Here is a 13,664-nt window from a genome sequence, read left to right on the forward strand (position 1 = left end):
GGACAAAGCAGACTGCTTGATTGGCACTCCATCTACCATCTTCAACATTGACTCCCTCCAGCAATGTACAGTGGCAGCAGTTTGTACCATCTACAAGATGAACTGCAGCAATTCGCCATGCCTCCACTTTGTAAACCCGCGACCTCTACCACCTAGAAGAACAAGGGCAGCAAACACACGGGAACACCACCACCAGCAACTTCCCCTCCAGGCCACACACCATCCTGACTTGGAACTATATCGCCATTCCTTCACTGTAACTGGGTTAAAATCCAGGACCTCCCTTCCTAACAGCACTGTGGATGTATCTACACCAGATGGACTGCGCAGTTCAAGGTGACAGTTCACCACCATCTTCTCAAGGGCAATTAGGGCTGGGTAATAAATGCTGGCCTTGCCAGAGATGCTCACATCCCATGAGCTAATAAAATGTCCCCTACACAGAGTACATTCTATTTCCTTGCCCATGTTTGACTTGATGCCATGAGACTTCATGGGTGCTGCAGTCAATGTTGAGATCTCCCAACTATACACTACTGTGTGCCACCTCAGGTGAGTCTGTCCTGCCAGTGGCACAGGAAATACACAGGCAAGGTGATGGAGGAGTCTGGAATATTGGTTGAAAAATATGATTCTGTGAGCATGGCTATGTCAGGCTGTTGCTTAACTGGTCTGTAGGACAGCTTTACCAATTTTGGCACAAGTTCTCAGATTTTACTGAGGAATTTTACACAGTTGGTTGGGCTGGGAGTTCCTTTGTCGTGTCCAATGCCTAGGTCAATGCCAGGTGGTCCAGCTGCTTTCATTTTTCTTGTTTTCTGTAGTAGTTTAATACATCTAACTGGTTTGCTAGGCAATTGCAGAGGACAGTTAAGAGTTAACCATACTGCTGTGGACCTGGGGTCACATTTGGCCAGACTGGATAAAGACAGCAGATTTCCTTCTCTCAAGTAAACTAGTGAACCACATGGGTTTTTAATGACAATCCGGTAGTTTCATGATCACCATACTGACACCAGCTTTTTATTCCAGATTTTTTATTTCATTAACTGACTTTAATTTCTCCAGTTAACTAACTTCTACAAATCCCAACTAAAAAAGCAAAAGCACAAGTAAACATTCAAGCAAATAAAATAAAGGACCAAGTGAAAACATTGTATGAATTAAAACTGATACAGAAGCACAAAAATCATACTTGAGCCAATAAGGTTTTTGTACGATACTCTGGAAAATTCATCACCTCAAGCTGCACCTGCACTACCACGAGCAGACAGTCCCGCATCCCCATTACCCTGCTAGCCACCATGTGGCTCAAGGCGTTCTTTCTAGACATAAACCCAATTTGCAACAATGGGCATTTTTCACCTCCAGAACAGAGATTTCACACATTTATCATTTTAACACAAGTGCTGATACATGCTGATTTATGTGAAGTTTCCATGGTTTCCTCATTACAAGCAATTCAGTTACACAAGACAGTATTATTTACAAGCCCTCAAAAGACTGAATAAAATTATAGAAATATTACTGCAAAATGCAAGGTCTTTCCTCAGTTCAGTTGCAGACCTTTAAAAATTAAATTGATAACTACTCAAGCGAATATGTGCAACACAAATCTGGGAAGGCTACCATGACTTACCCAAGGAACTGTGAGAGGACGCGGACGTACCCAGGAGAGCATGATCAGACTTTGACGGCTGCTGAGACGGCTGTTGTGGTGCCATGCTGGACGAAAGAAAAGATTGGGAAAGGGAACCAAGTGGAGAAGCAGATAAGGAGGAAGAAGAATGCAAGGATGAAGACCGAGCCAGTGATCCTGGAATATTTACAGGAGCTGAACTGCCCAATAACCTTTGACCTGTGAAAATAAAATAAATGACTATTGAAAAATAGACCTTTTCGCTGTGAGGAAGATACGAGGCATCACAAAGGTTTGTGCTTTTCATGGGCATTTTTATTTGATGCTGTGGCACAAACACCTCAGTGTTCAACTGAAGACCTGAAATCTGTGAGCATTACTGCCCCCTTCTTCATTCTGTAATATTTTGCTGCTCTCAATCCAATCTGTTAGAGTGCCAATGGACCAGAGTTTTTTGGGGGAAACAAATCTATGGACGAGATAGCTACTGGGAGAATGATGTACACCAGTAGGAACCAGAGAAACGAAAATGCTGCTGAAAATACACACAAGGTGAATCAAAGAAAAAGCTATGTGACTTCAATAATTTACATACGAACAAGGAGCAGGAGTAGGCCACTCGGCCCCTCGACCCTGCTCTGCCATTCAACAAGATCATGGCAGATCTGATTGTAACCTCAACTCCACATTCCCACTTACCCCCAATAATCTTTCACCCACTTGCTTATCAAGAATCTATCTACCTCTGCTTTAAAAATATTCAAAGACTCTGTTTCCACCATCTTTTGAGGAAGAGAGTTCTAAAGACTCACGACGCTGAGAGAAAAAAAATTCTCATCGCTTGTCTTAAATGGGCGACCCCTTATTTTTTTTTTTAAAACAGTGACCCCTTGTTCTAGATTCTCCCACAAGAGGAAATATCCTTTCCATATCCACCCTGTCAAGACCCCTCAGAATCTTATATGTTTCAATCAAGTCGCCTCTTATCCTTCTAAACTCCAGCGGATACAAGCCTAGTCTGTCCTTTCCTCAAAAGACAACCCGCCCATTCCAGGTATTAGTCTAGTAAACCTTGTCTGAATTGCTTCCAACGCATTTACATCCTTCCTTAAATAAGGGGACCAATACTGTACACAGTACTCCAGATGTGGTCTCACCAATGCCCTGTATAACTGAAGCCTAACCTCCCTACTTTTGTATTCAATTCCCCTCACAGTAAACAACAGTTAGCTTTCCTAATTATTTGCTGAACCTGCATACTAACCTTTTGTGATTCATGCACAAGCACACCCAGATCCCCTCTGCATCTCAAGCTCTGCAATCTCACACCATTTAGATAATATGCTTCTTTTTTATTCTTTCTGCCAAAATGGACAATTTCCCACATTATACTACATTTGCCAGATCTTTTCCCACTCACTTAACCTATTTATATCCCTTTGTAGCCCCCTTATGTCCTTTCGCAACTTACTCTCCTACCTATCTGTGTCATCAGCAAATTTAGCAACCATACCTTCAGTCCCTTCATCTAAGTCATTTATATAAATTGTAAAAAGTTGAGGCCCCAGCACTGATCCCTGTGGCACACCACTCGTTCGTTACATCTTGCCAACCAGAAAATGACCCATTTATGCCTACTCTTTGCTTCCTGTTAGCTAGCCAAGCTTCTATCCATGCCAATATGTTACCCACTACACCATGAGCTTTTCTTTTCCGCAATAACGTTGGATGTGGCACCTTATCAAATGCCTTCTGGAAATCTAAGTACAGTACATCCACCAGTTCCCCTTTATCCACAGCACATGTTACTTCTTCAAAGAACTCAAATAAATTGGTTAAACATGATTTCCCTTTCACAAAACCATATTGACTCTACCCGATTACCTGGAATTTTTCTAACTGCCCTGCTATAATGTCTTTAATAATAGCTTCTAACATTTTCCCCAAGACAGATGTAAAGCTAACTGGCCGGTAGTTTCCCGCTTTCTGTCTCCCTCCCTTTTTGAATAAAGGATTTACATTCGCTATTTTCCAATCTATTGGAATCTTCCCTGAATCTAGGGAATTTTGGAAAATTAATACCAACACATCAACTATCTCACTAACCACTCCTTTTAAGACCTTAGGATGAAGTCTCTCCAGACCCGGGGCCTTGTCAGCCCACAGCTCCAACAATTTGCTCAGCATAACTACCCTGGTGATTGTAATTTTCTTGAGTTCCTCCTTCGCTTCCCTTTCCTGATTTACAACTATTTCTGGGATGTTACTTATGGTGAAGACCAATGCAAAATACCTGTTCAATTCATCTGCCATCTCCTTATTTTCCCTTATTAATTCCCCAGACTCACTTTCTATTGGACCAAAACTCACTGTTACCTCTTCTCTTTTTTAAGTATCTATAGAAACTCGTACCATCTGTTTGCTTAAAGACTGTAGGTTCAAGACCCATTCCAGAGACTTGAACATATAAATCCAGGCTGACATTCCAGTACAGTACTGAGGGAGTGCTGCAGTCAGAGGAGCAGCACTATGGGAAGCATCATTGCTGTTTGTGGGATCTTATTCAGATTTCCTTCAGCATTCCCCTACAAAACAACTGATTACACTTCAAAAGTAATTCATTGCTGGGTAGCACTTTGGAACACTCTGAATACGTGAAAGGTGCTATATACATGTAAATACTTTCTTAAAGGCTATTTGTTTGGGTTTTTAATTTTTAAAGTTAGAATGTTATTTTAAATTTCCCTGAATTTAATGAACAGATGGCAGTGTGAGTCTACAATTAGTCTATGCATCCTTGAAGAGAAGCTGAGGAAAATAAGCCAGAGACCCTGCTGTTTATCAGTAGCAAGCCCTGCTGGAAGAGCTGGATATATGATGAGACATGAGAAACCCAAGCTATCATCTCCCCTGCAGTCAGTCAAATAACTTGCCAGGTGACACTGCCTGGGCTCACAGGTGAATTTAGGCAAAGTTGCACCTGTGAAACCCAAGCTCAACACTTGCTAACAAGGGGAACACTGGAGGGGTGCAGGCAGTGTACTAGCAATGAGCTTTAGTCCTGGAATGAGGTTAAATTTTGCTTATTTGTTCAATTCAGCTGTCGTGTTGGTTACCTTTTAATCCTATGTCACCAGTATCTTGATCCTCTAGTTCTTTATCTAGAGATGCAACATTTACATCACTAAAATGAAGATCTAAAGCAGAACCTAGAGTGGGAAAAGAAACTTCATTATTCAAAGCAAAATCAAGTGAACAGCTTGAACATGTTCTGTGCTCCTTCCACTGACCCTCCACGTGATGAGTTATCAATCTCAGCCATGTCATTGTGGAGAAAAGCAAGTAATTGTTGACATTAATGGAAGTCATGAGCACCTCCCAGTGGTTAGTTTAAGAGGACACTATACTGGGAGTGTGCTGGTTATACAGCTTCACTGCCAGGATAATGTGTGACGCTGCAAGATTGGGAAACGTAGAATTTCCAGCACTCGCCGTAACCTCAGAAAAAAGGTTGTTCACCTCCTTTACTGTAAGCATGACAGAACGTTTCAGATACAACAACATTTTAGCAGTACATCAGTCACCAATGTGTTTTGCAAATCATTGCAAGAGTTCCAGTACACATGGAAGCTATAATGGGGAAAAACTGCCACTTAATATGATGCTACCTTGTACTTTTGGTGCTAAGAAAGTAATTTTGCAGATCAAATACTGTCAATAAATTTAAAACCATTGCTTTTTTTGAGGAGCCATTTGTATGCAGTTAATGGTTTCAATGTATAGTGCAAATGGATGTTCAGGGGAATTAATAGTGCATTTCCTCAGGGATCAGAAAGGGAAAACAGCAACTAATAAAATAAGACTAAAGTAGGCTTCCCAGATGTTCCAAATCTGGTATATTGAGGCAATGCCAACCAGAAGATCCCATTCATGGTCAGGACAGCAGGAGGGGCTGCGTCAATTGGGCTCAGCTCTCAAGGGGAAAAGTATTCAGCTCCTGATCACTAACCAGTGACCTCTATCTGCACAAGTGGATGGTGTAAGTGAGAAGATAAGACTGAGCTCAGCTATGATGGCTTCCCTGGTCAAATAGGCTACTAACACACACCAATTGGGTTGAAGTATTAAGAATGACTTCAGTGAGACAGTGCAACCGCAGCTGAGAAACAGTCAATGTCTTCAGAAGGAAAGGAGCAACTGGAGGGAAGGGTCACATATACCACAGCAATCAGCATATAAAATAAAACAACTCTTCATCCACTTTCACAAACTTCTGTTTCTTGTTGCCAAGTTGTCCATTCTACCACCCCTGCACCACCCTCCACCCCAATTATGAAAGCAGTGATTCCTTGCTGGGATGCAGTTCTGCATGGCCTGTTAAGCCAGGATATTGCTCTTATTCATGTGTGAGCCATGATGATTCCCATCTTTACCTGGCACCCACTTTCATGCATTTCTAGTGGAAGGTGTGGGGGGAAGTCACTGTATAGCCAATCAGGAGCAAGAAACCCCAGCTGCTTACCTCTCCCTAATCCAGGGGTGCTGAGGCCAACTGCATGAACCTACCACCTTCCCAATTGAGATAATAAACTCAGCAGAGGACAAGGAACAGAACCAGCACCTTCATACTTCAAAAAAACTACTCCTTATTCTATCAGTTGGGAAATGTCAACTGTTCTAACAAAAATCAAAGGTAAACATTTTATTTTGAACATTCTTAAACAAGTTGAAAGGAAACCTTAACTGCAAAAGTGAGATGCTTTCACTGTTACCAACATAAAACAAGTTAGGCTACGACTATCAACAGCATCGAATTACAATTTATCAAACTACGCCACATTAACGGGTATAGGTTAAAAGTGCACTGCTATAGCAACGGCTATCAAAGGACACAGCTGGTAGCCAGGATGGCCCCTTACCAGGTGTTCTATAAACAGGGAATACACCAAGCCAATTGGTGCAATGTAAGAACGTGAGCAGAGGGTCAACTAAGGACCCAGTTATTCTTATCTGTTCCATTTATAACCAATGAAGCACAAGATCAAGAACACAACCCTGAATGTTACATAAAGGATTGAATTAGCATTACTTCTGAATTTATATTGGAAGGTTACACTGAAGCATTATGTCTGATACAATAATCAACTGCCTTCACTAAAGTAATTATGAGCAACTTGGGGGCTGGTGAAAGTAAAATTTCATTAAGATCGTCAACTATTTCCACCTGTCGTCTCCTGAAATCATCACTGGGGTATAGTTGCAAGGGCACTACCTGCCCTTTCTGTACCTTGCCCATGTGACCATTATTCGTGCTTGAACCTCAGCAGCGAGTGTCGCAAGCCATCAAACTGCTAAGGATATCAATCAACTGCCATTCACAGTTATACTTACAGCAGAGACTGTTGTACAGTGACCTAGACTGGGCCTTTCCCATCCCCCAACCAAGGGAGCACTGAGTCCCACTATAGCAGCCCAACGGCACAGAGATTAGCTGACTCAACAGACAGGGACTTTATTGCCAAACCATCAACAAAAGCTCTTGATTCAGTAGCTCAAGATATTTTTAGGTTTTAATATGAAAACTTATATATTCCAACTCTCTTGTAAGAGTTTCATTTTTTAGTCAACATTACAACATTTCTATGCGACAAACTGAGCTAACACTTTTCTTTATTTGAGGGCTGCAGCAAACACATGCAGGCTTGTTTCACACAACTCTAAATATAAACTGCATATATTACAGAATAGGTTAAATTCCTTCTCCAATCAAACACCAACACTTTGATATGTTCAAGCTCAGATACTATCACTTGCCAATAAACCAAGAAATTCAGACCAACTTGTAGTTATTTTCCTCACAGAGTTTTCTTTCATTACTGTGCAGCTCATTAGAAAATCAGCAATGCTGTAGTTATAATGAAACATTAATGCTAAAAAGAGCTTAGCAGAAAGAGGATACTGCAGGAAGTTGTGAATTCTCACAGTAAATGTCTCCTCACCTTGGCGGAGTGAGCTGTGTAGTTCAGGACTCGTGCTGGCCTTCTGACTGCTGAGTCACTCTGCACCAGCCTCTATTCCACACCCATTTCCAGTCGGATAACCCACCCCTCCCTCTTCACAAACTGACTAATCACAGCAATTTACATCACGTGTTCTCAACAGCCTAACAGCACTGCCAGAGCAATCTGTACCTCAGATGGGAAAGCTGGCTGAGTTAGTCACCCAACTTCATTTAACGCTATCATCACCAAGCCTGCTCAATATTGCAGCATCATTACAATACAGAACATGTGCCAATAATACAATCATCAAGCCTGCTCAATATTGCACCATCACTACGATCCAGTGCATGCCCCAATATTTCCTGAAGGGCAAGATTTCAGTACATGCCCTTATTCTGAGTTAGAGGAGAAAAATATATTAAAATAAATTTAAGTGCCTCCTACTACTAAGCAAATCTAGGTTAGGAATTACACAAAATCTTGGATTTTATAGGAGAGAGAGAAGCCTTCAGTCCATCCCAACTGTGCCTACTGTTACGAGTGCGCTTCAATTTTTTGTGAAGTATGTCTGTAAGGACTTATAGCTGAATTATGGACGTTGATTCATCTAGAAGCTGGAAGAGATGCTGGAACTTCATGTTTTTTTTTAAGGGAGGTCATCAGAAGGTTTTTGGACTGAGCTTGAAAACAAACAATTACTGGAAGGCACCTGTCTGCAGATATTTACCCAGCAGGAGTTGTTTTTGATTTGGGGAGATGTTTACACAGAAGTGACAGATCAAGATTTATACAGGTGAGGAGGCTTGACTTCTGGAATGTTTTTGGTTTCACTTTGAATTATTACAAAAGACAGTGGTTTCTGCCTGCCAAGGAAACCCAGCTCATATTTTTGTCTCCCTTTGAAGAAACCCTGCATGTCCAGTGTGTCAGTCTCCACTTTCCTCCTGTATTTGAAGAAACCCTGCCTATAGAATGTGGGGGAACTGGAACTCTTGTTGCCACATTTCTGCTGCAAGGCCCATCTGAAGCCTCTGCAGCTGCATTTCTTGAAAGCCCACCCAAACTGATTTTCAACATCGCCTGGAAAGAACTGTTCTAGGAAGATCTCAGTGACAGCCGTCTATACAAGTTTGGGACGTCAAACCAAAACAAAGAGCATCTTTCCACGTCTTCTTTTTTTCCTTCAAGAATGAGCAAGTATTCAGCCGAAGTGTTTTTTTTGGTCTGCTTTTTTTTGTATCAGAGCGCGAAAGCAAAATTCCCTTTTACTTTTCCGGTTAACCAGTGAGTGTGAGTGTGTGCGTGTGCGTGCGTGCGTGCGTGTGAGAGAGAGAGAGAGAGAGAGTGTGAGAGGCTAAGGTAAAACAGGAACTTCAATATTTCAGTCTGTGTTTTTATGCTTTACCTCATTACTTGTTAAGACTTGTTTTATACTAAACTGATAATGTTATTGTTTATTAAAGAAACTTGGTTGGTATGTTTTATTCTGGGAAAAATATAGACTATATGATTGTATTGGTAAGTGGGAAAATTTAAATATATATTGTGACCTGTGGAGAAGTGGAACTAGAATAAATAATGCACATCTCCCACCTTGGTCATAACACAACTGTCTGAAACAACTGTCCACTTAATCCCAGTTCCAACTTTTTTCCTTACCTGTTTGAATTTTGTCTACAGAACAAAAAAGCTAACTTGAATTCTTCACTCCTGCCCCCAATAAATCTAATGTAGCCAAGGAAAGAAACTAGAACAAAGGGTTCCACAGTGAGCCATATGGCAGGAATAAGAACATAAGAAATAGGAGCAGAAGGCCATTCAGCCCCTCAAGCCTGCCCTGCCATTCAACAAGATCATGGCTGATATGTCCCAGGCCTCAACTCCTCTTTTGGGCCTGTTCCCCAACTCCCCACGATTTCAAAAATCGATCTACTTCCTCCTTAAATACATTTAGTGACCTAGCCTCCACAACTCTCCGAGGTAGAGAATTCCAGAGATTCACCACCCTCTGAAAGAAGAAATTCCTTCGCATCTCAGTTTTAAGTGTGTGCCCCTTTCAGCATACTTCAGTAAAAGCAAATAAGTGAGTACAAGAGCTCTGAACTTAAGAAATAACTAAAAAAATAGGTACAGACATTGGCAATATGGCCCCTCAAGTGTGCTCTGCCATTCAATAAGATCATGGCTGACCGTCAAACTCCACTCCACTCTCTCTCCTGATCCCCAAAAGCGCTTGATTCCCTTAGATTCCAAGAACCTACTGATCTCAGTCTTGAAAATACTCAACGACTGAGCATCCACAGCTTCGCGGGGTAGCGAATTCCAAAGATTCACAACCCTGAGAGAAGAAATTTCTGCTCATCTCAATAACAGAATCACAGAATAATACAGTGCAGAAGAGGCCCTTCGGCCCATCAAGTCTGCACCGATGCATTAAAGACACCTGACCTGTCTACCTAATCCCATTTGCCAGCACTTGGCCCATAGCCTTGAATGTTATGACATGCCAAGTGCTCATCCAGGTACTTTTTAAAGGAGGTGAGGCAACCTGCCTCTACCACCCTCCCAGGCAGTGCATTCCAGACCGTCACCACCCTCTGGGTAAACAGTTCTTCCTCAAATCCCCCTTAAACCTCCTGCCCCTCATCTTAAACTTGTGTCCCCTCGTAACTGACCCTTCAACTAAGGGGAACAGCTGCTCCCTATCCACCCTGTCTATGCCCCTCATAATCTTGTACACCTTGATCAGGTCACCCCTCAGTCTTCTCTGCTCCAGCGAAAACAACCCAAGCCTATCCAACCTCTCTTCATAGTTTAAATGTTCCATCCCAGGCAACATCCTGGTGAATCGCCTCTGCACCCCCTCCAGTGCAATCACATCCTTCATATAATGTGGTGACCAGAATTGCACACAGTACTCCAGCTGTGGCCTTACCAAAGTTCTGTACAACTCCAACATGACCTCCCTGCTTTTGTAATCTATGCCTCGATTGATAAAGGCAAGTGTCCCATATGCCTTTTTCACCACCCTATTAACCTGCCCTTCTGTCTTCAGAGATCTATGGACAAACACGCCAAGGTCCCTTTGTTCCTCGGAACTTCCCAGTGTCAGGCCATTCATTGAATACTTCCAGGTCACATTACTCCTTCCAAAGTGCATCACCTCACACTTTTCAGCGTTAAATTCCATCTGCCAATTTTCTGCCCATTTGACCATTCCGTCTATATCTTCCTGTAATCCAAGACACTCAACCTCACTGTTAACCCCTCGGCCAATCTTTGTGTCATCCGCGAACTTACTGATCCTAACCCCCACATAGTCATCTACGTCGTTTATATAAATGACAAACAATAGGGGACCCAGCACAGATCCCTGTGGTACGCCACTGGACACTGGCTTCCAGTCACTAAAACCGCCGTCTGTCATCACTCTCTGTCTCCTACAGCTAAGCCAATTTTGAATCCACCTTATCAAGTTACCCTGTATCCCATGTGCATTTGCTTTCTTGATAAGTCTCCCATGTGGGACCTTGCCAAAGGCTTTGCTGAAATCCATGTCAACTACATCAACTGCACTACCCTCATCTACACACCTGGTCACATGCTAAAAAAATTCAATCAAATTTGTTAGGCACGACCTCCCTCTGACAAAGCCATGCTGACTATTCCTAATCAAATTTTGCCTCTCCAAGTGGCGATAGATTCTCTCCTTCAGAATTTTCTCCAATAGTTTCCCTACCACTGACGTGAGACTCACTGGTCTGTAGTTCCCTGGCTTATCTCTACAACCTTTCTTAAATAGTGGGACCACATTAGCTGTTCTCCAGTCCTCTGGCACCTCCTCCGTGGCCAGAGAGGAATTAAAAATTTGGGTCAGAGCCCCTGAAATCTTCACCCTCGCCTCCCACAGCATCCTGGGACACAAATCGCCAGGACCTGGAGATTTGTCCACTTTTAAGCCTGCCAAAACCTCCAATACCTTGTCACTCCCTATGACAATTTGCTCAAGAACCTCACAGTCTCTCTCTCCGAATTCCATATCTACATCCTCATTCTCTTGGGTGAAGACAGATGTGAAGTATTCGTTCAACACCCTACCAATGTCCTCTGGCTCCACCCACAAATTTCCCCCTTGGTCCCGAATGGGTCCTACTCTTTCCCTGGTTATCCTCTTCCTGTTGACATACTTATAGAATATCTTGGGATTTTCCCTACTTTTACCAGCCAGAGCTTTCTCATATCCCCGCTTTGCTTTCTTAAGCTCTATCCTATACTTTCTGTACTCCACGAATGCTTCCATTGATTTGCTCTCCTTATATTTGCTAAAAGCCTCTCTTTTCCTTCTCATCGTACCCTGAATGTTTCTGGTCATCCAAGGTTCTCTGGGCTTGCTGCTCCTACCTATACCCGAGAGGGAACATGTTGGGCCTGTACCCTCCCCATTTCCTTTTTGAATGCCTCCCACTGCTCTTCTGTAGATTTCCCGACAAGTAACTCTTTCCAGTCTACCTTGGCCAGATCCTGCCTTATTTTACTAAAATTTGCTCTCCCCCAATCCAAAACCTTTTTTTCGAACTTGTCTATTTCTTTCTCCATAACAAGCTTAAATTGAACCATGTTGTGGTATATCACCATATCACCAAAATGCTCCCCCACCAACACATCAACCACCTGTCCGGCTTCATTCCCCAGAATTAGGTCCAGCACTGCACCCTCCCTTGTTGGATCCTCTACATATTGAGCTAAAAAGTTCTCCTGTATACATTTTAAGAACTCCACTCCATCTAAGCCCTTAACACGATGACTATCCCAGTTAATGTTGGGAAAGTTGAAATCACCTAATATAATTACCCTATTATTTTTACACACCTCTGCAAATTGCACACATATTTGCTCCTCAATTTCCCGCTAACTATCTGGGGGTCTATAATAAACACCTAGCAATGTGGCTGTCCCTTTTTTATTCCTAAACTCCACCCATAAAGCTTCATTTGATGCCTACTCCAAGATATCATCTCTCCTTACTGCAGTAAGTGACTCCCTAATATTGCAATGCCCCCTCCTCTTTTACCCCTCCTCTGTCTCGCCTGAAGATTCTATATCCCGGGATATTGAGCTGCCAATCCTGCCCCTCCCTCAACCATGTCTCCGTGATGGCTACTATATCACAATTCTACATGTCAATCCTTGCCCTTAACTCATCTGTTTTACCTGTAATACTCCTGGCATTAAAGTAGAGGCCATCCATCCTGGTCTTACTCCCTTGAAACTTACTTCCGCTGTATTCCCTCTGACTTGTTTGCTTTCCTGTGTTTAGCTGTGTCCCTGTTCTGCTAGGAGTCTGCGTTCCCTCCTCCTGCCAAATTAGTTTAAACTCCTCCCAACAGCACTAGCAAACCCGCCAGCAAAGATGTTAGTCCCCCTCTGGTTCAGACGTAGACCGTCCTGCTTGTACAGGTCCCACCTTCCCCAGAAACGGTCTCAGTGGTCCAGGAATCTTAAACCCTCCCTCCTGCACCAACTCTTAAGCCACACATTCATTTGTGCTATTCTCCTATTTCTATACTCGCTAGCACATGGCACTGGGAGTAATCCAGAGATTACAACCAGAGAGGTCCTGCTTTTTAGTCTACTGCCTAACTCCCTGAATTCTTGATGCAAGACCTCATCCCTCTTTCTACCTATGGTCATTGGTACTAACATGTACCATGATCTCTGCCTTATCACCCTCCCCCTTCAGGATGCCCTGCAGCCGTTCAGTGACATCCCAGACCCTGGCACCAGGGAGGCAACACACCATCCTGGAGTCACGTTGACGGCCACAGTAGCGCCTATCTGTTCCCCTGACTATAGAATCCCCTATTACAATTGCTCTTCCTCTCTTTCCCCCTTCCTGCACATTCAGGCTGCTTGTGGTGCCAGAAGCTTGGCTCTGTCTGCACACCCTGGAGGAACCAGCCTCATCAGCCTCCAAAATGGAATACCGATTTGCAAGCGGGACCCCAGGGGACTCCTGAACTACC

At 43.0% G+C, this 13,664-nt stretch overlaps 1 protein-coding gene across 1 annotated transcript in view; it reads right to left on the minus strand.

Moving 5' to 3' along the window:
- Positions 1-13,664, minus strand: part of unkl (unk like zinc finger) — a 191,751-nt gene that overhangs the window by 33,906 nt on the left and 144,181 nt on the right. Inside the window, 2 exon segments of the mRNA XM_068056094.1 lie at positions 1,640-1,858; positions 4,756-4,848. Coding sequence (XP_067912195.1) covers positions 1,640-1,858; positions 4,756-4,848 — 312 coding nt within the window.

The sequence above is a fragment of the Heterodontus francisci genome, chromosome 24, assembly GCF_036365525.1.
Source record: "Heterodontus francisci isolate sHetFra1 chromosome 24, sHetFra1.hap1, whole genome shotgun sequence".
NCBI lineage: Eukaryota > Metazoa > Chordata > Chondrichthyes > Heterodontiformes > Heterodontidae > Heterodontus > Heterodontus francisci.